We start from the raw sequence: 25017 nt of genomic DNA, 5'->3' as shown, positions 1-25017 counted from the left end.
TGAGAAACACCCTCTGTCTGTTACTTTAGATGAAAATAAGGAGCCCCTCCCCACGCCCCTCTGAGAGACATTTGGTTACAAAGAACACAATGGTGCTCATGGAGGAGATTCAGGTGATAAGGGGGGGGGGGAGACTCTCAGAGTCTCTTTCTGGGGACACATGTTGAGGTAGAAGAGACATGGAGAAGAGGGGACACATGTTGATGTAGAAGAGACATGAAGAAGAGGGGACACATGTTGATGTAGAAGAGACATGAAGAAGAGGGGACACATGTTGATGTAGAAGAGACATGAAGAAGAGGGGACACATGTTGATGTAGAAGAGACATGAAGAAGAGGGGACACATGTTGATGTAGAAGAGACATGAAGAAGAGGGGACACATGTTGATGTAGAAGAGACATGAAGAAGAGGGGGACACATGTTGATGTAGAAGAGACATGAAGAAGAGGGGACACATGTTGATGTAGAAGAGACATGAAGAAGAGGGGACACATGTTGATTTAGAAGAGACATGAAGAAGAGGGGACACATGCTGATGTAGAAGAGACATGAAGAAGAGGGGACACATGCTGATGTAGAAGAGACATGAAGAAGAGGGGACACATGTCTGATGTAGAAGAGACATGAAGAAGAGGGGACACATGTTGATGTAGAAGAGACATGAAGAAGAGGGGACACATGTTGATGTAGAAGAGACATGAAGAAGAGGGGACACATGTTGATGTAGAAGAGACATGAAGAAGAGGGGACACATGTTGATGTAGAAGAGACATGAAGAAGAGGGGACACATGTTGATGTAGAAGAGACATGAGAAAGAGGGGACACATGTTGATGTAGAAGAGACATGAAGAAGAGGGGACACATGTTGATGTAGAAGAGACATGAAGAAGAGGGGACACATGTTGATGTAGAAGAGACATGAAGAAGAGGGGACACATGTTGATGTAGAAGAGACATGAAGAAGAGGGGACACATGTTGATGTGAAGAGACATGAAGAAGAGGGGACACATGTTGATGTAGAAGAGACATGAAGAAGAGGGGACACATGTTGATGTAGAAGAGACATGAAGAAGAGGGGACACATGTTGATGTAGAAGAGACATGAAGAAGAGGGGACACATGTTGATGTAGAAGAGACATGAAGAAGAGGGGACACATGTTGATGTAGAAGAGACATGAAGAAGAGGGGACACATGTTGATGTAGAAGAGACATGAAGAAGAGGGGACACATGTTGATGTAGAAGAGACATGAAGAAGAGGGGACACATGTTGATGTAGAAGAGACATGAAGAAGAGGGGACACATGTTGATTTAGAAGAGACATGAAGAAGAGGGGACACATGTTGATGTAGAAGAGACATGAAGAAGAGGGGACACATGTTGATTTAGAAGAGACATGAAGAAGAGGGGACACATGCTGATGTAGAAGAGACATGAAGAAGAGGGGACACATGTTGATGTAGAAGAGACATGAGAAGAGGGGACACAGCTAATTAGAAGAGACATGAAGAAGAGGGGACACATGCTGATGTAGAAGAGACATGAAGAAGAGGGGACACATGTTGATGTAGAAGAGACATGAAGAAGAGGGGACACATGCTGATGTAGAAGAGACATGAAGAAGAGGGGACACATGTTGATGTAGAAGAGACATGAAGAAGAGGGGACACATGCTGATGTAAGAAGAGGGGACACATGTTGATGTAGAAGAGACATGAAGAAGAGGGGACACATGTTGATGTAGAAGAGACATGAAGAAGAGGGGGACACATGTTGATGTAGAAGAGACATGAAGAAGAGGGGACACATGTTGATGTAGAAGAGACATGAAGAAGAGGGGACACATGTTGATGTAGAAGAGACATGAAGAAGAGGGGACACATGTTGATGTAGAAGAGACATGAAGAAGAGGGGACACATGTTGATGTAGAAGAGACATGAAGAAGAGGGGACACATGTTGATGTAGAAGAGACATGAAGAAGAGGGGACACATGTTGATGTAGAAGAGACATGAAGAAGAGGGGACACATGTTGATGTAGAAGAGACATGAAGAAGAGGGGACACATGTTGATGTAGAAGAGACATGAAGAAGAGGGGACACATGTTGATGTAGAAGAGACTGAGAAGAGGGACACATGTTGATGTAGAAGAGACATGAAGAAGAGGGGACACATGTTGATGTAGAAGAGACATGAAGAAGAGGGGACACATGTTGATGTAGAAGAGACATGAAGAAGAGGGGACACATGTTGATGTAGAAGAGACATGAAGAAGAGGGGACACATGTTGATGTAGAAGAGACATGAAGAAGAGGGGACACATGTTGATGTAGAAGAGACATGAAGAAGAGGGGACACATGTTGATTAGAAGAGACATGAAGAAGAGGGGACACATGTTGATGTAGAAGAGACATGAAGAAGAGGGGACACATGCTGATGTAGAAGAGACATGAAGAAGAGGGGACACATTTGATGTAGAAGAGACATGAAGAAGAGGGGACACATGTTGATGTAGAAGAGACATGAAGAAGAGGGGACACATGTTGATGTAGAAGAGACATGAAGAAGAGGGGACACATGTTGATGTAGAAGAGACATGAGAAGAGGGGACACATGTTGATGTAGAAGAGACATGAAGAAGAGGGGACACATGTTGATTGTAGAAGAGACATGAAGAAGAGGGGACACATGTTGATGTAGAAGAGACATGAAGAAGAGGGGACACATGTTGATGTAGAAGAGACATGAAGAAGAGGGGACACATGTTGATTTAGAAGAGACATGAAGAAGAGGGGACACATGCTGATGTAGAAGAGACATGAAGAAGAGGGGACACATGTTGATGTAGAAGAGACATGAAGAAGAGGGGACACATGTTGATGTAGAAGAGACATGAAGAAGAGGGGACACATGTGATGTAGAAGAGACATGAAGATGAGGGGACACATGTTGATGTGGAAGAGACATGAAGAAGAGGGGACACATGTTGATGTAGAAGAGACATGAAGAAGAGGGACACATGTTGATGTAGAAGAGACATGAAGAAGAGGGGACACATGTTGATTTAGAAGAGACATGAAGAGATGGGGACACATGCTGATGTAGAAGAGACATGAAGAAGAGGGGACACATGTTGATGTAGAAGAGACATGAAGAAGAGGGGACACATGTTGATTTAGAAGAGACATGAAGAAGAGGGGACACATGCTGATTTAGAAGAGACATGAAGAAGATGGGACACATGCTGATGTAGAAGAGACATGAAGAAGAGGGGACACATGTTGATGTAGAAGAGACATGAAGAGAGGGGACACATGTTGATGTAGAAGAGACATGAAGAAAGAGAGCAAGAGATGACACATGTTGATGTAGAAGAGACATGAAGAAGAGGGGACACATGTTGATGTAGAAGAGACATGAAGAAGAGGGGACACATGTTGATGTAGAAGAGACATGAAGAAGAGGGGACACATGTTGATGTAGAAGAGACATGAAGAAGAGGGGACACATGTTGATGTAGAAGAGACATGAAGAAGAGGGGACACATGTTGATGTAGAAGAGACATGAAGAAGAGGGGACACATGTTGATGTAGAAGAGACATGAAGAAGAGGGGACACATGCTGATGTAGAAGAGACATGAAGAAGAGGGGACACATGTTGATGTAGAAGAGACATGAAGAAGAGGGGACACATGTTGATGTAGAAGAGACATGAAGAAGAGGGGACACATGTTGATGTAGAAGAGACATGAAGAAGAGGGGACACATGTTGATGTAGAAGAGACATGAAGAAGAGGGGACACATGTTTGATGTAGAAGAGACATGAAGAAGAGGGGACACATGTTGATGTAGAAGAGACATGAAGAAGAGGGGGACACATGTTGATGTAGAAGAGACATGAAGAAGAGGGGACACATGTTGATGTAGAAGAGACATGAAGAAGAGGGGACACATGTTGATGTAGAAGAGACATGAAAGAAGAGGGGACACATGTTGATGTAGAAGAGACATGAAGAAGAGGGGACACATGTTGATGTAGAAGAGACATGAAGAAGAGGGGACACATGTTGATGTAGAAGAGACATGAAGAAGAGGGGACACATGTTGATGTAGAAGAGACATGAAGAAGAGGGGACACATGTTGATGTAGAAGAGACATGAAGAAGAGGGGACACATGTTGATGTAGAAGAGACATGAAGAAGAGGGGACACATGTTGATGTAGAAGAGACATGAAGAAGAGGGGACACATGTTGATGTAGAAGAGACATGAAGAAGAGGGGACACATGTTGATGTAGAAGAGACATGAAGAAGAGGGGACACATGCTTGATGTAGAAGAGACATGAAGAAGAGGGGACACATGTTGATGTAGAAGAGACATGAAGAAGAGGGGACACATGTTGATGTAGAAGAGACATGAAGAAGAGGGGACACATGTTGATGTAGAAGAGACATGAAGAAGAGGGGGACACATGTTGATGTAGAAGAGACATGAAGAAGAGGGGACACATGTTGATGTAGAAGAGACATGAAGAAGAGGGGACACATGTTGATGTAGAAGAGACATGAAGAAGAGGGGACACATGTTGATGTAGAAGAGACATGAAGAAGAGGGGACACATGTTTGATGTAGAAGAGACATGAAGAAGAGGGGACACATGTTGATGTAGAAGAGACATGAAGAAGAGGGGACACATGTTGATGTAGAAGAGACATGAAGAAGAGGGGACACATGTTGATGTAGAAGAGACATGAAGAAGAGGGGACACATGCTTGATGTAGAAGAGACATGAAGAAGAGGGGACACATGTTGATGTAGAAGAGACATGAAGAAGAGGGACACATGTTGATGTAGAAGAGACATGAAGAAGAGGGGACACATGTTGATGTAGGGGGGGGAAAAGAGGGGACACATGTGGTTGTAGAAGAGACATGAAGAAGAGGGGACACATGTTGATGTAGAAGAGACATGAAGAAGAGGGGACACATGTTGATGTAGAAGAGACATGAAGAAGAGGGGGACACATGCTGATTGTAGAAGAGACATGAAGAAGAGGGGACACATGTTGATGTAGAAGAGACATGAAGAAGAGGGGAACATGTTGATGTAGAAGAGACATGAAGAGAGGGGACACATGTTGATGTAGAAGAGACATGAAGAAGAGGGGGACACATGTTGATGTAGAAGAGACATGAAGAAGAGGGGACACATGTTGATGTAGAAGAGACATGAAGAAGAGGGGACACATGCTGATGTAGAAGAGACATGAAGAAGGAGGGGGACACATGCTGATGTAGAAGAGACATGAAGAGAGGGACACATGTTGATGTAGAAGAGACATGAAGAAGAGGGGACACATGTTGATGTAGAAGAGACATGAAGAAGAGGGGACACATGTTGATGTAGAAGAGACATGAAGAAGAGGGGACACATGTTGATGTAGAAGAGACATGAAGAAGAGGGGACACATGTTGATGTAGAAGAGACATGAAGAAGAGGGGACACATGCTTGATGTAGAAGAGACATGAAGAAAGAGGGGACACATGCTGATGTAGAAGAGACATGAGAAGAGGGGACACATGCTGATGTAGAAGAGACATGAAGAAGAGGGGACACATGTTGATGTAGAAGAGACATGAAGAAGAGGGGACACATGTTGATGTAGAAGAGACATGAAGAAGAGGGGACACATGTTGATGTAGAAGAGACATGAAGAAGAGGGGACACATGCTTGATGTAGAAGAGACATGAAGAAGAGGGGACACATGTTGATGTAGAAGAGACATGAAGAAGAGGGGACACATGTTGATGTAGAAGAGACATGAAGAAGAGGGGACACATGTTGATGTAGAAGAGACATGAAGAAGAGGGGACACATGTGATGTAGAAGAGACATGAAGAAGAGGGGACACATGTTGATGTAGAAGAGACATGAAGAAGAGGGGACCACATGTTGATGTAGAAGAGACATGAAGAAGAGGGGGACACATGTTGATGTAGAAGAGACATGAAGAAGAGGGGACACATGTTGATGTAGAAGAGACATGAAGAAGAGGGGACACATGTGATGTAGAAGAGACATGAAGAAGAGGGGACACATGTTGATGTAGAAGAGACATGAAGAAGAGGGGACACATGTTGATGTAGAAGAGACATGAAGAAGAGGGGACACATGTTGATGTAGAAGAGACATGAGAAGAGGGGACACATGTTGATGTAGAAGAGACATGAAGAAGAGGGGACACATGTTGATGTGAGAGAGACATGAAGAAGAGGAGAGGGGAACACATGTTGATGTAGAAGAGACATGAAGAAGAGGGGACACATGCTGATGTAGAAGAGACATGAAGAAGAGGGGACACATGTGATGTAGAAGAGACATGAAGAAGAGGGGACACATGTTGATTTAGAAGAGACATGAAGAAGAGGGGACACATGTTGATTTAGAAGAGACATGAAGAAGAGGGGACACATGTTGATGTAGAAGAGACATGAAGAAGAGGGGACACATGTTGATTTAGAAGAGACATGAAGAAGAGGGGACACATGTTGATGTAGAAGAGACATGAAGAAGAGGGGACACATGTTGATTTAGAAGAGACATGAAGAAGAGGGGACACATGTTGATGTAGAAGAGACATGAAGAAGAGGGGACACATGTTGATTTAGAAGAGACATGAAGAAGAGGGGACACATGTTGATTGTAGAAGAGACATGAAGAGAGGGGACACATGTTGATTTAGAAGAGACATGGAAGAAAGGGGACACATGTTGATGTAGAAGAGACATGAAGAAGAGGGGACACATGTTGATTTAGAAGAGACATGAAGAAGAGGGGACACATGTTGATGTAGAAGAGACATGAAGAAGAGGGGACACATGTTGATGTAGAAGAGACATGAAGAAGAGGGGACACATGTTGATGTAGAAGAGACATGAGGAAGAGGATTTTGCATAATAGATGACCTTTAACAAAGCATCTTTCCAGGAAACTGTAAAACCTGCTGCTCACACACATTCCCCACAAGTGTGATTTGAATAAAGACGCTATTTTCTAGCACATGCAAAAGATGCCTATCTCTTTAGATGGCCGAGTCATTTGTTCATATTTGTCTACATTTACATCTGTACTTTAACCTGTACATGTGTTTTTTTAACCAATACTCACTTTGCATCAGTATTGACAACCTAAGCCATGATTATAAGTTATCATTTAGGGTCTTAATGTTTTTGAAACAACATAACAGCGACACAGAAAACATAATAATGTACTTAAAGGGAAAAAGGAGACGCTAACTGATATAAGACATTTCTGTTACCCTCAGTGAGAGAATCCAGAAAACAGAAAGAAAGTATATTCTTCTATACTTTTCAATCAATAGAACAAATATATAGAAAAGCTAAATATATTGTGTTAAATAGTAAGATGTAACAGTGGCTCCATTTGAGAATGAAATTAACCAAAAAAGATATTTAAATAATGAAAAATATAAACGTTAAAGTGAAATGTCCAATAAAGGATACCAAAAAATATAAATATTGACATAAACATAAAAAGTAAAAATGTGCACATTGTACTAGAACAAATATCATGTATACAACAATATAAACAGTGACGTTTTAGTGTTAATATAGATATTAAATGTACCTGTTTTACATTTCTAAGCCATGCTAAGCTACACCACACAGGCCTGGCTTCACGTTTTGATTACAGACATAAAAGGGAACAAGCAAATTCAATAAAATGCTAAACTTGTCACTTAAAATCTTTACTTGCAAGATGGTAAAGCACTGGTTCTTACTATCATAATGGTTCAGGTATTGTGCGATCATTTTGTTGATGAGGGGGAATGATAGGAATCTGGGTGTGACCCTAGATAACAACCTGTCCTTTACTGCAAACATCGCTGCTACAACCCGTTGCTGCAGATACACGCTTTACAACATCAGGAAGATACGTCCCCAGCTGACCCAGAAAGCGACGCAGGTTCTGGTCCAGGCTCTCGTCATCTCACGCCTAGACTACTGCAACTCCCTCCTGGCTGGTCTACCTGCATGTGCCATCCGACCTCTGCAGCTCACCCAGAATACAGCGGCTCGTCTGGTCTTCAACCTTCCTAAATTCTCCCACACCACTCCGCTCCTCCGCTCCCTTCACTGGCTTCCGGTAACTGCTAGAATCCACTTCAAGACACTGGTACTTGCTTACCGTGCTGCGAATGGATCTGGCCCTTCCTACATCCAGGACATGGTTAAACCGTACACCCCAGCGCGTGCACTACGCTCTGCATCAGCCAAACGACTCGCTGCGCCCTCGCTGCGAGGGGGACCCAAGTTCCCATCGGCGAAAACACCTGGGTTTGCTATCCTGGCTCCAAGATGGTGGAATGAGCTCCCCATTGACATCAGGACAGCAGATAGCTTACACACCTACCGGCGCAGACTGAAAACTCATCTCTTTCGACTCCACTTCGAGCGATAGAACTATTAACGAAGCACTTATATACTAATAAAGGACTGGCTTACCTAAAGCCAGTTGAGTAGCACTTGAAATGTGTTGGCTCTATGAAACCTGATGATTCTGTTTTCTTCAAGTTTGTATCCTCCAGGTCGAACGCACTTATTGTACGCCGCTTTGGATAAAAGCGTCAGCTAAATGTAATGTAATGATAATGTCGGAAATATGTTGATAATGTTTGCACAATATGAAAATGGATAGCATCAATAAATTGTACGTCCTTTTGGTGTCCATGGAGGGCATGGCTGATTAACCCTGAGGTACAACAGGTGCAGTTATGTAAGCATCCTATAGCAGTATGTCCTCTGTATGTTAAGTTAAAAAAAGACAAATAATGTTTACCTGCACAGCCAGGTTGGGTGTGTCTGGGCTGGTGATGGGGACGTAGACGCTGATGATGACGATGTGAGAGACGCTCGTCCAGATCCCAACCATGAGGGCCCAGGCCATGGAGAGAGGAAGCACCGTGTACACGCTCAGAGAGAGGAAGAGGAAGAATGCCACCTGAGGAGTTACGGGAAGATGTTACTGAACAGTTAAAGAATATATAACATGGGATGGTGTTCATAGTACTATCAGAGAAGTTATGATGTCTCTCCTTTTACCTTATGGACTCTGAATCGTCAAAAAGTCACCAAAATCTTTTAAAAATCTTTTTGAAAGTGAGTTAAAAAGGCCGTAAAAAGGCAAGGGGCTCTGTAAGGAACCTCCCACTATCGACCAATTGGTATAACTCACACAAAAGGGGTGACAACCTTTCTTGAATTTGATGTATTGATATATTGCCTTTATATTCTCTGATGGCCTACTCGTTGTACCCGTGGTTTCTTTTGAGTTACTAAGTATTTGATGTCTGTTTATCCGCCTTTTGTCCTGAAGTGTCCTTTCTACTGATGTACTAAACCTCATTATTTCTTTCTGTGTTTCCTTCTCACCTGTTCCCACGCAGTGACGGGTCCTCCGGTGAAGATGAAGACGATGGCGGTGACGTACAGCGTCCCCCAGACGAAGAGCGCCAGCGCCCCCCCCGCAGCGCCGCACCGTGGCCAGCCAGGGCAGACAGACGAGCAGGAAGAAGCTCACACACAGAACCACACACAACACTGACAGCGCACCCACGTGATGAACGATGTTCTGTGGAGGGATGGGCGAACGATTAAAAACATGTTATCACTCACGTTGTTTAAGACACTAAACTGTCATGGATGTTGTGGAGCAGGCAGCGTTAAAGGTCCCCTATCATACTGTTTTTCCTCAATACATTATGGGTCTCACCAAACCCATTTCAACAAGTCAAAAATCAGTATGGTCTCTCAGACTCATCTTTTCTATCATATGCACAAATAGCATCTATTATTAGTACAAAATGTAAGGAGGGAGCCACGCCCCTCTGAGAGATATTTGGTTACAAAGAACACAAAGGTGCTCTAGGAGGAGATTCAGGTGATAAGGTGTGTGGGGGGGGGGTTGTTTTAATGCACTGCTACTATGTGTGATGTTGTGCACCATCAAAAGTGCTAAGTCAGTCATGTTTCATGTTGTTATTCTTGTATTGTCACTTCCTGTTTTGTTTTGACACTCAATTGTCACGTCTCATTTCAGGTTCCTTGACTCCCTTCCCTAGTGTGTTCTCCCGCGCCCATCACCTGTGCCCAGTTATCTCCTGTTTATGTTCCCCTTGTCCTGTCCTCATGCCAGAACTCTGCTCTTCAGCGTTTGCTTTGGATTCAAAGCCTATTTTTGCTCCTGAAACTTATGTTAAGTTTAGTTCCTCACGTTGTGAGCGGTTACCTTTAGTGCAAATAAAGTATATCAATTATACTTTACCTCCCGGGTCGTGCATTTGAGTCCTTATCTTTGTGTATCCAAGTTCGTAACATGTGACTCTGCACTGTGTATGACCTTGCAGCTGCCTCTTCTTGTGATAGGAGGAGGCAGGGCATTTCAGGTTGTTGATATTTATGAGAAGACACATACTTGTTGTCTCCTAAATATCTCATTTCTATGAGGCGTGAAGGAAGAACGTGACTCTTTCCAGAAGACGTCGCAGATGACCTCGACACCTTTCCGACACCCGCGGATGATATTAGCGCCACCTCGATTTACGACTTTGTTGTTATCTCCGTGTTTTGGACTATATACTGTAAGCCTGATGTTTTGAGTTAACCCATATCCTTTGTATGTGATTTAACTCTGCTCCTTCTTGCAAGAATGAATTAGTACCTGATTATTGATTCTCAACCTGGTGTCGAGTGATATTTTCCTAACATAATTGGTCCTTCGAGCCGGATCCAAGACCTCCTTCTTTCTCCGGGCAAACGAGCCTGACGCTGTTCACAGGGAGTCGAGGACTCTTAAAAAAGACATTTTACAAAGAAACATTTTGGTAAATAGGGGGGCCAGGTTTCGCTGGAGAGGAGAGGAGTGACGGATCCTTGAACTACCGACACGGGAGAGAACTTCAATACAGGAATCGTTTTTGGTTTCAAACCCCTGGTTCGTGGAAGGATACCAAAAAAGTCATAGAAAGACACAGGTAAACTTAGCTAAAGTATTTTTAAAATACATAGTTTGTGGGTAGACTAGGGCATTTTTACTTAGTTTTGGGGTAAAACTATTGGAGTTTTATAGTTCGAGGGTGGACTATAGGACACTTTTTTCTTAGTTTAGGTAAAACTATTGTGAGTTTTATAGTTTATGCGTAGACTATAGGGCATTTTTACTTAGTTTTGGGGAAAACTATGGGAGTTTTATAGGTCGTGAGTGGACTATAGGGCAACTAATCATGGGTTCATGCTGCATCAAGACCCGTGAGAAGAAGATAGAAACAGAAATAGTCATCTTATCAGGAGAGGCTAAATGGATGCAGGTGAAGCATGGAACGAGTGTGAAGAGAAATAAATACGACTTCCAAGGGAGGTTAGTGGTAGAGGAATGCCAACAATTGATTGATTACATCGAGAACAAATGTAACGGGAATGGAAAAAGGGAGGAAGAAGAGGATTTATTAGGGGCTATGATGTGGTTAGCCGAAGCAAGGAAAATAAGGGGAGGACATGAGAGAGAGGTAGAGAGGAGAAGGAGAGAAAAGGAAAAGGCTGAGAAAACAGCAGAATCAGAAAAAGAGAAATCAGAAAAGAAGAAATCAGAAAATAAGGTTTTGTATAACTTGTATCCTAATCTCCCCTATTCCGAGAAACTTGACGATCAAGTGATATGCAGACGCCGCCAACCCCCTCCTCCGTATCTCCCTCCTGTGGGACCTGCTGTCATGCAGGAGCAATGGATAGATAACCATGCACAAGCTCAACACCCCGGGGATCTCCTCGGACCCCATGGCCTCCGTCTCGTCTCACCCCTCTGCTCCCCCACCGACTCCGCTGCCTTGGCCACCCGCTCCGCCCTACCAACCACCTCCACACACCGACCCTCGTGCTCCCGCGCAGAGAACAGCCGGCATGAGGGAGGAACCCAGCAACACACGGTCAGGTAAGGCATTCAGAATGCCCGTTATGCCAGTTATGAATATATCAGGGAATGCGACTGATTTTCTAAGGGGGGGCATTTAAACTGAATGGGGTGAAATTGGCAAACAAAAGAAAAATAAGAAACACAAAGCAAACTGCCGTGTTTTTAACACGCATCTGATGATTACACTTCTGATGTAGGTTCTGTTGAATTGGTTTTCCGAGGTGATCAAAGAGGGCGCGGACGGGGCCGTGGCGGAAGGGACGGACGAGGTGGAGGGCGAGGTGGGGCACGAGGTCGAGGGCGAGGTGGGACGGACGAGGTGGGACGCACGAGGTGGGACGGACGAGGTGGGACGGACGAGGTGGAGGGCGAGGTGGGGCACGAGGTGGAGGGCGAGGCGGGGCACGAGGTGGAGGGCGCGGTGGGGCACGAGGTGGAGGGCGAGGTGGGAAACGAGGGGGGAGGGCGAGGGCGAGGTGGGGCACGAGGTGGAGGGCGAGGTGGGGCACGAGGTGGAGGGCGAGGGCGAGGTGGGGCATGAGGTGGGGCACGAGGTGGAGGGCGAGGTGGAGGGCGAGGTGGGGCATGAGGTGGGGCACGAGGTGGAGGGCGAGGTGGGGCACGAGGTGGAGGGCGAGGGCGAGGTGGGGCATGAGGTGGGGCACGAGGTGGAGGGCGAGGTGGAGGGCGAGGTGGGGCATGAGGTGGGGCACGAGGTGGAGGGCGAGGTGGAGGGCGAGGTGGGGCATGAGGTGGGGCACGAGGTGGAGGGCGAGGTGGAGGGCGAGGTGGGGCATGAGGTGGGGCACAAGGTGGAGGGCGAGGTGGGGCACGAGGTGGAGGGCGAGGTGGAGGACGGGGAGGAGGAACATGTCCGGAGGGAAGTTGCTTCTTGTGTGGAAAATGTTGTAGACACTGGAGAAACGACTGCAAATGAAGAAAGCCGCAGGAGGGAACGGAGGACTGGGTGGAGCAGGCATGACTAAAGCTATCTTTAGTGCATCTACAGAATCAGGTCACGTATTATCACACACAAACACAGTCCCTGAACAGATGGAAAGGGTTAACCCGTAGGTCAAACAAAATAAACAACTAAAGAACAGACTAACCCAAAACAAGATAGCCCAAAGCAATATGACCTAAAACAATATGATTCAGACCTTGACAGTGACACAGAAGCAAGTTCTGATAACGTCTCTATCAGCTCATCCGATGAGGAAGTGGAGATTTTAGAATTAGGTACAGTTGAATTAATGCTGGCTCACGTAGAGAAACCATTTGTTACCTTAAAAGTAATGGGAATAGATGTAACCAGATTATGCAAAACCGTTTGTTCAAACAGCAGATTGTCAAAATGGATTTATGACGTCAGTACTCACTCAACCGCATGGGGAGAAAAATAGACCAGTGGCATTTTACTCCTCACAGTTGGATACCATAGCTCGAGCAATGCCCATTTGTTTACAAGCAGTAATAGCAGCCTCCATGGCAGTACAGGCATCTGCAACAATAGTGCTTTAACTCTAAAAGTAACTCACGCAGTGTCCGTACTATTGTTACAAAATAAACAAACCTATATGTCACCAGCTAGACATTTAGCATGCATGGCTACGTTGCTATCACAACCAAATCGTACTATCGACAGATGCACTACTTTAAATCCAGCTACACTACTGCCAGTAGAGATAGATGGGGAACCAAATGACTGTGTCGCAGAAACTGAGAACAGTGTTTCCAAGGAGGACAGACCTGACTGACATTCCCTTCCCTGGTGCAGACATAACAATGTATGTTGACGGTTCATGTAAGAGGAATCTTGATGGAACTTATGCTGTAGTGACGCAGACAAAACTACTCGACTATCATTTATACACACAGCAACTATGCTTATTCATGAATACATGTGTTTGCACAACAATGGAAAAATAGGGGTATGGTAACATCCACGAAAACACCTATTAAACATGAAGATTTGATCCTATCACTTTTTGATGCAGTACAACTCCCCCAAGAGAGTGGCGGTCTGTAAGTGTGCAGCACACACTACAGGGACGGACTCAATTTCCACAGGGAACCGGAAGGCAGATGAAGAGGCTAAGAAAGCAGCGCAAAGACAGTGACAGGACAATGACCAATATATTTCAGAAGATATGCAACACATTGATCATGACATACCAAAAGACATGCAAGCACCTGACAAAGAGAAGGTATACTTGAAGAAGACATTGTGTACACAGAATAAAGAGGGATTGTGGGAGAGTACAGAAGGCAAATGTGTATAGAGAGGCGAAGTCACGCCCATCTCCCAAAATGATGTATTGAAGTCAATGGAGAGAGAAAAATTATCTTTCAATCCCGTTTGAATTGTGCCATGAATTACACATATGATGATTGTCAATCTTAAAAAATAATTTCCATGTCAAAAAAGTCAGTTTGTCTTAAAACTGTTGAAATATAAGACTATGAAAAATACGTAACTAGAAAGACTACAAATCCCAGAGTCACGTACATTAACGTTACACATTACACTCGTGTTACTCACCGAAACCTTGTATAGCCGGTCCCGCATGCTGGCTCTGACGGAACCGACTAACTCCCCTTTTGTGTATGTACAGTTCTCAACATGCCCAGACTTGGAGTGATTTTCACCTCGTTTAATACTTTTCACTTCATTCTGAAAGAAAGAGGGGAAATGTGCCAACGTGACGGCCATCTTGGTATTGGTGCCGTATGCAAGGCCAGAGATGTAGTTCATTGAGCGGTTTCACACAAAAAAAGTATTACTTCACAGTTTTACGACACATTTTAATTGTTTTGACTTGCAAAATTATCTTTTAAATTGACAAACATCATGTGTGTAATTCGTTGCACAATTCAAACGGGATCAAAAGATAATCTTTCTCTCTCCATTGACTTCAATACATGATTTTTCCGAAATAAGGTCCCATGGAGGTCCCCCGGAAAGGGAGGGACTTCGCCTCCCTATTAACAAAAAGCACATTTCGATATGCAGCTATATTGAGCCATGGGTTGGACCACGGCTCAACAGTGGGAATGGTGGACATAATACAAAAGATATTCACAGTCTATGGCTTTACAAACTACTCTAAAAAAAGGTTGTTTAGCTTTGTTCTGTGTGTGCACAGTATAACCCTCAGGGACAGTTCAGACCAAAGAGAGGTAAAATACCTGAGCCCCAGTATCCGCTTCAGCACATTTGCATGGACTTTATTGAACTAAATAAATGTGAAGGAATGAAATACTGTCTAACAATCATTGCCATGTACTCAAAATGGATGGAAGTTTTTCCAACTAGAAATCCATTGACAGTTGCTAAAGCATTGACAAATCACATAATCCCACGTTTTGGAATTCCGGAAAATATCTATATATATATATTATAATAATAATAATATAATGGCACACACTTTGTAAATAAAGTAATTCAGGATTTGACAGCCGTATTTGGAATACAGTTAAAACGACATTGTTCTTATCATCCACAGTCAGCAGGGTTGATAGAAAGAAATAATGGTACAGTAAAAGCTAGACAAAAGAAAATGATGGCCGAGACAAGGAAAAACATGGATGAGATGCTTAGCACCAGTGATGCTAAGCATGCACATTCTACCTAGTGCTAGAGGGCTGTTACCTTTTGAAATGTTATATGGAAGACCATATTATCTGCCTGAGTTAAAACCATCTGTAAGAGAGGAAGAAAGTATAAGTGAAAACACAGCAGAATATATGGCAAAAATGTTGAGAAGAAAAGAGATCACAAATGTTGTTGTCCCCTCTGCACAGGAAGTACCTGACACCACACAGACAGTGACACCAGGAGAGTGGGAGTTCACCAGAGCGATAAAGAGGAAGACCTGGCACTCGGCTAAGTGTGAGGGTCCCTACCAAGCACTCCTGTCTACACCGACTGCAGTTAGAGTGGCGGAGAGACCATCCTATACACCTGACTGTGAAGCTGTTTCAACCTAAAGACTGAAACTCGCCTCTACTGGTGAAGTCTGGCGACAAAGGGAGGTGATTCCAATAAGGGCGCTTGTCTCAAACCAGTGAAGAAACCAACAGAACCCTGTAGAATTTAAAGAGTGGACGTTAGCAGGGAAACAGTAACGGGTCTGAGTGACAGAAACTGACGATGTATCAAAGAGAAAATAATTAGGCCATGGCATCCATTCAGATTACATTAAAACATGTGCCTATACAATCTACCTACCTCAGCCGTTTGGGTACTTTTTTATATGAGTTTTTAATCATTTGTATTTTCCAAATTCTATGTTATACGAAGTACAAACAGGAGAAAATACAATTATGGGTTGTTTTAATGCACTGATACTGTGTGTGACTTTGAACTGTGTATGACCTTGCAGCTGCCTCTTCTTGTGGTAGGAGGAGGCAGGGCATTTCAGGTTGTTGATATTTATGAGAAGACACATACTTGTTGTCTCCTAAATATCTCATTTCTATGAGGCGTGAAGGAAGAACGTGACTCTTTCCAGAAGACGTCGCAGATGACCTCGACACCTTTCCGACACCCGCGGATGATATTAGCGCCACTTCGATTTACGATTTTGTTGTTATCTCCGTGATTTGGACTATATACTATAAGCCTGATGTTTTTTGCTGCTCCGTTGAGCAACATACCCCATGAGTTAACCCATATCCTTTGTATGTGATTTAACTCTGCTCCTTCTTGCAAGAATACATTAGTACCTGATTATTGATTCTCAACCTGGTGTCGAGTGATATTTTCCTAACAGTTACACAAGCCAAAAAATCGTTATGACATCACAAAGTGGCCAAAATCTGATCAGCTCATTTTCAGACAGGTTTCTATAGAAATGGATCAGGACAAAAAGAGAGAGAATCTTTGTTCCTGAAACTTTCAGAATCTCTTTGCACACATGTTGATATAGAAGAGACATGAAGAAGAGGGGACACATGTTGATGTAGAAGAGACATGAAGAAGAGGGGACACATGTTGATGTAGAAGAGACATGAAGAAGAGGGGACACATGTTGATGTAGAAGAGACATGGAGAAGAGGGGACACATGTTGATGTAGAAGAGACATGAAGAAGAGGGGACACATGTTGATGTAGAAGAGACATGAAGAAGAGGAGACACATGTTGATGTAGAAGAGACATGAAGAAGAGGGGACACATGTTGATGTAGAAGAGACATGAAGAAGAGGAGACACATGTTGATGTAGAAGAGACATGAAGAAGAGGGGACACATGTGATGTAGAAGAGACATGAAGAAGAGGGGACACATGTTGATGTAGAAGAGACATGAAGAAGAGGAGACACATGTTGATGTAGAAGAGACATGAAGAAGAGGGGGACACATGCTGATGTAGAAGAGACATGAAGAAGAGGGGACACATGTTGATGTAGAAGAGACATGAAGAAGAGGGGACACATGCTGATGTAGAAGAGACATGAAGAAGAGGGGACACATGTTGATGTAGAAGAGACATGAAGAAGAGGGGACACATGTTGATGTAGAAGAGACATGAAGAAGAGGGGACACATGTTGATGTAGAAGAGACATGAAGAAGAGGGGACACATGTTGATGTAGAAGAGACATGAAGAAGAGGGGACACATGTTGATGTAGAAGAGACATGGAGAAGAGGGGGACACATGTTGATGTAGAAGAGACATGAAGAAGAGGGGACACATGTTGATGTAGAAGAGACATGAAGAAGAGGAGACACATGTTGATGTAGAAGAGACATGAAGAAGAGGGGACACATGTTGATGTAGAAGAGACATGAAGAAGAGGAGACACATGTTGATGTAGAAGAGACATGAAGAAGAGGGGACACATGTTGATGTAGAAGAGACATGAAGAAGAGGGGACACATGTTGATGTAGAAGAGACATGAAGAAGAGGAGACACATGTTGATGTAGAAGAGACATGAAGAAGAGGGGACACATGCTGATGTAGAAGAGACATGAAGAAGAGGGGACACATGTTGATGTAGAAGAGACATGAAGAAGAGGGGACACATGCTGATGTAGAAGAGACATGAAGAAGAGGGGACACATGTTGATGTAGAAGAGACATGAAGAAGAGGGGACACATGTTGATGTAGAAGAGACATGAAGAAGAGGGGACACATGTTGATGTAGAAGAGACATGAAGAAGAGGGGACACATGCTGATGTAGAAGAGACATGAAGAAGAGGGGACACATGTTGATGTAGAAGAGACATAAAGAAGAGGGGACACATGTTGATGTAGAAGAGACATGAAGAAGAGGGGACACATGTTGATGTAGAAGAGACATGAAGAAGAGGGGACACATGTTGATGTAGAAGAGACATGGAGAAGAGGGGACACATGTTGATGTAGAAGAGACATGAAGAAGAGGGGACACATGTTGATGTAGAAGAGACATGAAGAAGAGGGGACACATGTTGATGTAGAAGAGACATGAAGAAGAGGAGACACATGTTGATGTAGAAGAGGACATGAAGAAGAGGGGACACATGTTGATGTAGAAGAGACATGAAGAAGAGGGGACACATGTTGATGTAGGAAGAGACATGAAGAAGAGGGGACACATGTTGATGTAGAAGAGGACATGAAGAAGAGGGGACACATGTTGATGTATTAGGAGACATGAAGAAGAGGGGGACACATGTTTGATGTAGAAGAGACATGAAGAAGAGGGGACACATGTTGATGTAGAAGAGACATGGAGAAGAGGGGACACATGTTTGAATGTAGAAGAGAACATGGAAGAAGAGAGGGACACATGTTGATGTAGAAGAGAATGTGAAGAAGAGGGGACACATGTTGATGTAGAAGAGACATGAAGAAGAGGGGACACATGTTGATGTAGAAGAGACATGAAGAAGAGGGGACACATGTTGATGTAGAAGAGACATGAAGAAGAGGGGACACATGTTGATGTAGAAGAGACATGAAGAAGAGGGGACACATGTTGATGTAGAAGAGACATGAAGAAGAGGGGACACATGTTGATGTAGAAGAGACATGAAGAAGAGGGGACACATGTTGATGTAGAAGAGACATGAAGAAGAGGGGACACATGTTGATGTAGAAGAGACATGAAGAAGAGGGGACACATGTTGATGTAGAAGAGACATGAAGAAGAGGAGACACATGTTGATGTAGAAGAGACATGAAGAAGAGGGGACACATGTTGATGTAGAAGAGGCATGAAGAAGAGGGGACACATGCTGATGTAGAAGAGACATGAAGAAGAGGGGACACATGTTGATGTAGAAGAGACATGAAGAAGAGGGGACACATGTTGATGTAGAAGAGACATGAAGAAGAGGGGACACATGTTGATGTAGAAGAGACATGAAGAAGAGGGGACACATGTTGATGTAGAAGAGACATGAAGAAGTGGATTTTGCATAATAGGTGATCTTAAAGACACTTAACTGTCATATATGTTGTGTAGTGAGCAGTGTTAAAGGGGTCTCATTCTGCTTTTTGGACTTTTCCCTTTCCTGTAGTGTGTTGTATAGGTTTTGTTCCCACCTGTAAATGATCTGCAAAGTAGGGCTGTGCGATTATGGCAAAAATCATAATCACGATTATTAAATGTATTGAACTTTAAAACAAATTAAAATAATAATTTGAACTGTATGTTTTTAACAGTTGTATACCCTGAACTTTAAGTATAATTCAACTGAAAAACCAATACAAATTAATTATAGGCTACATTTATATCTACATTTAAATAAATAATATCAAAAATAATAAATACCAATAAAGAAGATCAACAAATATTTTGGAGCGCACTTCCACAACCTACTGAACATATATGTTATGATAACTAATGTCACTCACAAGCTGTAATGTTTAATTATACTGCTACACGCAGTGCTCTTATTTTGGTAACCCCTTATCCAGAAACCGGAAGTAGCTAAGAGGTTCCGGCTTGACGAGGTTAGTGAAAGTTGACTGGACGCTAGAGACCGGAGAATAAAGACACGGCAACTAAAGCTTCCCTTGTAACGTGTTTATATGGATTTATTAAACAGACTGCAAGTCACAACACAACCTGGCCGAGAGGGCTTTTAGGGAGGAGCGAAAGCGCACGCGCGGGCAGGATATATAACGCAAGACAAATTGAGCATCATTGTGAAAGGGGAATGCAGCAAAATAATCGTTTTATTTCGATTAGGTTGTTTTTGTAATCGTTGCAAGACAAAATCGTAATCGAGATTAAAATACGATTAATTGCACAGCCCTACGGCAAATGCTAAAATCCCTCCTTTGTTTACTTCCGTAATTTAGTGGCATCACTATGTAGCTCTCCAACTCATTGTACGTGACAGGCAAAAGGGCGGGACTTCTCTAAGCTGTTGACCAATCTGAACAGAGCCGGCCAGCTAACCAATCAGAGCAGACTGGGCTCTGGTTTCAGCACAGGCAGTATGAGCAAAATAAAGAGCTTTTTGAACATTAAAGTATTAGAGACAGTACCGATATGAACCTGGACATGAGAAGTCTCTTCATAGCAGATACAAACAGATAAAACAGGAGCATTTTTTGTTAATATATATTTCTAAATACCTTCCCATTTCGACTCAGGTGTCTACTATATCCAAAAAGCCTAAAAGGCCTTTAATCATCAGACTTGAAAGCCAGGCTGAGCTTTAAACAGCTGGTGCAATGCCTTTTAATGTAATCCTGCCATGAGTTTTTTATGTTGTCCCCCGGGCAGTGGTTCTCAAACTTTTTCTGTCAGGCCCCCCCTTTGGAGAAAAAAAAAGTCGGGCCCCCCCAACACAAATAGTCAGGCTCTGTGGCAGCGCCAGAGATTTATTTTGGGGTGCTGTGGGGTAGCTTGACGTTTCGTAGAGGGTGCTCAAACATTTAGGGTTTCCCATTAATGTACCGGTCGCTACAGAGGAATGTTCTACTGCAACACTCCCCAATGCAAAATGAGAGATCTATGGATACCTCTCTCAACACCCATATGAAACAGAACTGTAAACAGATTTACTTTTTCTTTATCGATATTTTACAAATCACTCCCCTTTTAAACTGTATTCTTGTTTTACTGTCATATAGTATTTCATACCTGTTTTTCATTTATTCTCTTATTTTTTTATAACTATAATGATCATATAAACGTGTGCCTTGTTTCTCTTGTGAGGTCACTCTCGAAACGGTTCTTAATATCCTCTTTTACTTTGTCTTCCTTGTCTTCTGAGTAGGTCAAACTTAACTGTCTCTAACAATACTGAACCGTGACCTAAAAAAGTGTGCAAAATATCACAAATACCGTCCTTAAACCCCAAAAATTATGTTTATTGACGATTAAGTGGTGAGGGTTAGAGAAGGGAGTTTGGTTAGTGTGGGGTATGTTTTTGGCTTCTAATGTTTCTGTAGAATACATGAAATCTCTCACTTCTACATGTATTAATGATATACAATGTAAATATGTTATGTTATTTTGTGGGCCTCTAGTATAGCTTACCAGAGTGTCTCCATTATGTCTTATGATTGTATCTAGTGGATTTGTATGCAAAAAATATTGAATAAATGCAATAAATTCTCCTGATTTTACTTCTCCAGAGTGAGGACTTCTTGCTTTTCTTTCATATCTAAAAACAAAAAACACACACACACAGTCTCACCCTTCCTGTGGAGGGGATCAGGACGATGAGGGCCACGCAGAAAGCCAAGGACAGCACCAGACCGGTCAGCATGGCGGGAGTTTCCTCCACACACTGCAGGAAGGCCCTGTGAAACGCCTGATAGCAGCAGCACACCCCCTCCTTCACACTCTGCCTCGACCGGGTGCTTTTCTGGTCTTCTCCTCTGTCCTCGTCGTCCCACCTGACGTCGATGCTGTCCCGTGTTTGTGGGAGTTTGAATGGCGTTGCTGGTGAACTGCCACTCAAAGAAGAGTCTGTTTTAAAAACGCCTCGATCATCATCCGGACTTCTGTTGCTGTTTTTAACGCTGTGTGCGGAGATTTTGACAGGAGAGATTTGATTTGTCTTTTGGAATCCATCGAGCTCCGATATCTCTTCGCCAAAGTTGGATTTTGTGCTTTTTTCTACGGCTTGTAGCCTATCAGAGGAAGAGTTGACCAGGTTAGCGTGATCTGTTGTTGTTGTTCCCTTCATCAAAGACTCCAGAGGTTCAGGGCTCTGCACTTTTTTAGCCACACCGACCTCTAAGGAAACGGGAGATTTGCTTTTATTTAACGCGCCGTCATTCCCTTTCAAAGTGTCACTGCTTAATCCGTCTTTTGTTTTACTGAAGTCGTCCAGCTCCATGATGTTACCTCCAGTGTTTTTCCCCTCTCCATCGATAGCATTCACCACAACGTCCGGCACTAAAGCCACTTCTGGTGCTTCGTCTTGTCCAGTTCTCCTCTTGTCCGTAAAACCTTGCGACTCGTCTGGCATCGTGACCTGTGTGAGTGAGAGGGATCTCCTCGTCTAGCCCCTTGTCACTTTACTTTTTCTTGCTGTCTGTCTCTGTCTACATGATCAAAACACACGAGGGTAGTGACTTCTTTAGTTTTTCACCTGTCAGCTGTTGTTTATGTATGAGCAGAAAGGAGAGCGTTCACCTTTGACTGCATGTCAAACACCGAATCCTTCTTTGACGATCACTGAGGCAAACTGGAGGAAATCGCTGTAACAAAAAAAAAGAGATAAACAATAAGAAAGGTTAAAACACAACAACAAACACATTCAGAGATTAGCTGAATTATTTTGTACCTGTGTCCCAAAGTCCAATAAGGAGAGCAGGGAAGTCATACCTGCTCATTGCTTTCATGCCATTATAATGAGACACTTCTTTTAATCATTTCCCCATTATGCAAAATAAACTTGTTATACTAGCTACAGGTTCTTCCACTGCAACACACACACACACACACACACACACACACACACACACACACACACACACACACACACACACACACACACACACACACACACACACACACACACACACACACACACACACACTAACAGGTGTGTAAAGGAATTCAGTTTCAGTGACGCGCCCAGCTCACATTAAAAACATTTTTTACCAGTAACCTCCACCTACACTCAGCCGCTTCTTCCCCATCATGTGACTGCGCAGATTACCTTTGTCAGATCCAATGTATGTCACCATCAATTTTAGGATTTAAAATGTTTAATCTGCCTCTTCTGCTACAGGTATATCTGATGTAATAGCGAAGATAGGGATTAAACAGTATCTGATTAATAATGTTACCTAAATTGATTTGTGGCGAGTGTTAAAAACCTCGTGCTTTGTCCTTTACAATATGGCTTCTTTGTTGACTTTTACAAAAGGGTACTGTGTGTCTTTTTTTTAAAAGTCTGACACACTTTAAACTCTGGCACTGTGTGGTAATGACAGTGCATTTATTGTTGTCCACTGGAGTCCCTTTTCCCTGTTCTAAAGAATAAAGAAAGAGGGGTTTTCCAAAACTTACTCAGATGTTTTTGGCTTTCAAATCAAACCATGGAAAAGTTATATTTGAACTTAAATGGTCCGGTTTATTCAGTGTCATCCAAGTTAAGATGAAGTTAGACACCGTTAATTTGACTTACAGTCACTTTTAGAGAACTAACAATAGAAAATAAAGACCATTATTGAAGATTATTATGTTGTATTTTAACCTATGGATGCAATTTTACCAACTTAAGAGATACACTCAATCCATAAACCTTGTTGTTTTGATATCAAATGCCTATCGTAAGACCTCCAATTGCTTGTTTGAAACCCCCCACAGATATTTACATTATCATATCAGACAGCAAACACTAGTAAAAATAGAAATGTGTGTAAATGGACCAATATAATCTGTCCAACCACACCATTCACAAATACAAAGCTGCATATTGAATGTTTTATTGTTGAATTACCAAAGGAGTATTATGGCAAAATATGTTATCACAAATAAGCGAAAGGTGACTGACAGTGTTAACAAAGCTATCTTTCAATGTAACTTGCCTTATCTTTGGTTTAACTTGGCAGCAGGTGTAAGCCTTCAATAAAGTCATTTATAATAATTCAATATGTAAAAATAATCAGCTAGTTAGTTATCAATGGTTCTAATAAATGCACGTCCTCCTCTCTCGTCATTAACAACTAATTTATTATCAAAAAGGACTACAAACTAGAGATTAAATTGATTTTCTGTTCTGAAAAGGTGACTTTATTATTGGAAGCCAATTTCTGGCAATTATTTTGAAATACTAAGCCATTATTTTGAGGTTTTCAGTAAAATTACTTTGTAAGCATACAATTGGCAGAAATGTGCTTCCATACATAATTGCGGCTAGTTTTCAGGGTATACTATTAGGAACAATTTCCTTTAATAGTTCACTTAGTAGGCTCTATTATCGGCTCAGTAACTTATTTCACGTTAATAAAGGCTTACTGTGTGACAGGACAAAACAGAAACACCGGGTTGAAGCACAGAAATGTAAGGAAATAAGCCAAATAATATTCTTACCTCATCGTTTATTAATGTTCTCGTCGCTGTTTCCCTTTAACTTCAAAGAGATAAAGTTAATTTCCTTTTGTGTTTTTAATCGCCCAGCTTCCCTTATCGTTTTCGAGGACTCTTAAATACACTTTTGCCGTTTACATCCGGGTAAAAATGTCGAAATGATCTCGTAAAAACAGTATTTTCTTCCATAAAAAACAGACGTTAGAAAGTCTGCGTCTGGCTCTGGGCGCGAGCGAGTATGTGTGAGGTGGTTGGAGCGCGAGGCAGGTGAATGCGGGGGCGTGGTCCTCCTATTCAAATATGAAGAGGTAAACAGAGATGGAGAGGAAGGTCAAAGGACACACTGTCTGCAGGTGTTTTGTCTTAAAACGAAGCGTAAAAAGACGCTTGAAGTGGATTTAAGGCTTAGTTTGTTTGAACTATAGTCTTAGGAATCAAAAGGTTGCTGGTTCGAGTCCCACAACAGACCAGGAGGGCTGCATGCAGAGGCTAAACGTCACTTTATTTGCAGTGT

The 25017-nt window shown here is 42.8% G+C and overlaps 1 protein-coding gene across 1 annotated transcript in view; it reads right to left on the bottom strand.

Annotated features, from left to right (window-relative positions):
• LOC117536379 (adenylate cyclase type 2-like) overlaps positions 1 to 24740 on the bottom strand; it is a 34985-nt gene extending 10245 nt beyond the window's left edge. Inside the window, 5 exon segments of the mRNA XM_034201220.1 lie at positions 8873 to 9034; positions 9466 to 9558; positions 9560 to 9664; positions 21652 to 22663; positions 24507 to 24740. Coding sequence (XP_034057111.1) covers positions 8873 to 9034; positions 9466 to 9558; positions 9560 to 9664; positions 21652 to 22431 — 1140 coding nt within the window. The 5' untranslated portion in view covers positions 22432 to 22663; positions 24507 to 24740.
• Positions 24741 to 25017: the final 277 nt, after the last annotated feature.

The sequence above is a fragment of the Gymnodraco acuticeps genome, unplaced genomic scaffold, assembly GCF_902827175.1.
Source record: "Gymnodraco acuticeps unplaced genomic scaffold, fGymAcu1.1, whole genome shotgun sequence".
Taxonomy (NCBI): domain Eukaryota; kingdom Metazoa; phylum Chordata; class Actinopteri; order Perciformes; family Bathydraconidae; genus Gymnodraco; species Gymnodraco acuticeps.
Note: the sequence above shows the minus strand (reverse complement) of the source record. Positions and strands in the feature narration are given on the sequence as shown.